Source organism: Aphanomyces invadans (genome assembly GCF_000520115.1).
Source record: "Aphanomyces invadans strain NJM9701 unplaced genomic scaffold supercont1.56, whole genome shotgun sequence".
Taxonomy (NCBI): Eukaryota; Oomycota; class Saprolegniomycetes; order Saprolegniales; family Verrucalvaceae; genus Aphanomyces; species Aphanomyces invadans.
Window position 1 is genome coordinate 356,263 of NW_008580201.1, and position 1,111 is coordinate 357,373.

General features: G+C 44.8%; 1 protein-coding gene across 1 annotated transcript; it reads right to left on the reverse strand.

Annotated features, from left to right (window-relative positions):
- Nucleotides 1–59: 59 nt before the first annotated feature.
- Nucleotides 60–647, reverse strand: H310_13843 (hypothetical protein; the record flags this gene model as incomplete). Its single annotated transcript, XM_008881491.1, has 4 exons — nucleotides 60–95; nucleotides 212–412; nucleotides 461–547; nucleotides 615–647. The coding sequence occupies 4 exons, from the start codon at nucleotides 645–647 to the stop codon at nucleotides 60–62; spliced, it is 357 nt and encodes a 118-aa protein (XP_008879713.1).
- Nucleotides 648–1,111: the final 464 nt, after the last annotated feature.

Sequence of the window (1,111 nt, forward strand, 5' to 3'; positions counted from 1 at the left end):
GTTTCCATTGGTTCTCTCTGTCTGGCTTGTCCAGTTCGAGTCGAGCTTCCCTTTCGGCCTTATCCAGGGCAAATCTTGCTTCTTCCAGCTTTACGCTGCGTTGAGACAATGCGTTGGCTTGTAGGGCACTGTCAATTTCCGACGTCTTGATGTCATTTGCACGCTCAAAGTGCATTGCAAAGCTGTCTAAAGCACTTCCTGTTTTTGTTACCTTCTGAATCTTTTGCGGTTTCCTCTCCTTGGTGTCCTCCGACTCTGCATCACTGTCGCTTGGCACATCAAGCGACTTTTTCTTCTCGGTGTGCGCTCGCATCGCAGCATCCCTCAGCCTCTCACCGTCACTCTCGCGCTTTTCGACCTTGGCAAGCTTCTCTTCCTTTAGCATGCGCTTTCGAGAGTGCGATTGATCGATCTGTGTATGAGTCAGCTTGTCAGCATCATTGTATTATAAAGCTCTCACCAAGTCAACAATGTCTTGCAGGAGCTGCTCATGCTCGCTGTACTCTTCTTCGGTTCCCGATGCTCGCAAAGAGCTGATGGTGTTGCGCTTGAACGCATCAAGTAGATCGTCGAAACGCTTGCGGCACGAAACGCTTGTCAATCCATCTCCTTACGTCATGCACATGTTCACGGCAACCTCGTCCCATCGCGACTTCACCGCTCCATAAGGAGCGTCTTATGGCTGAATGTGTATTACCTCCTTTAAGAGATCGACATCTAAAGCTGATTTGAACTGGAATGCTGCTTAGCGCTTGGCGTTCTCGTTCATGGGAAGGAATCGGACGGAAGAGGTCACAAGGAAAAGTTTTCACTGTGAGCTGTTCAGACAGTGAAATTCTAGAATCACTTTATACGGATGTGTCGGATAAGTGGCCTCACAGTGAATTCTCACAAGGAATTCTACTTAGCAGAATTCGTCTATTGTGAAAACTGAAAAAGAACCTTCCGAAAGGTGTTCGTGTAGTAGTGTACGTCCAATGGTGTAGACAAAAATCATACTCTAAGGTGTTTTTCTATTTTTTATTTATTTTTATTTATTTTTATAATATATTTTTTATTTATTTTTATAGTTTTAGTGTTCGAGACGTATACGATGTGGCCAACAGTATTA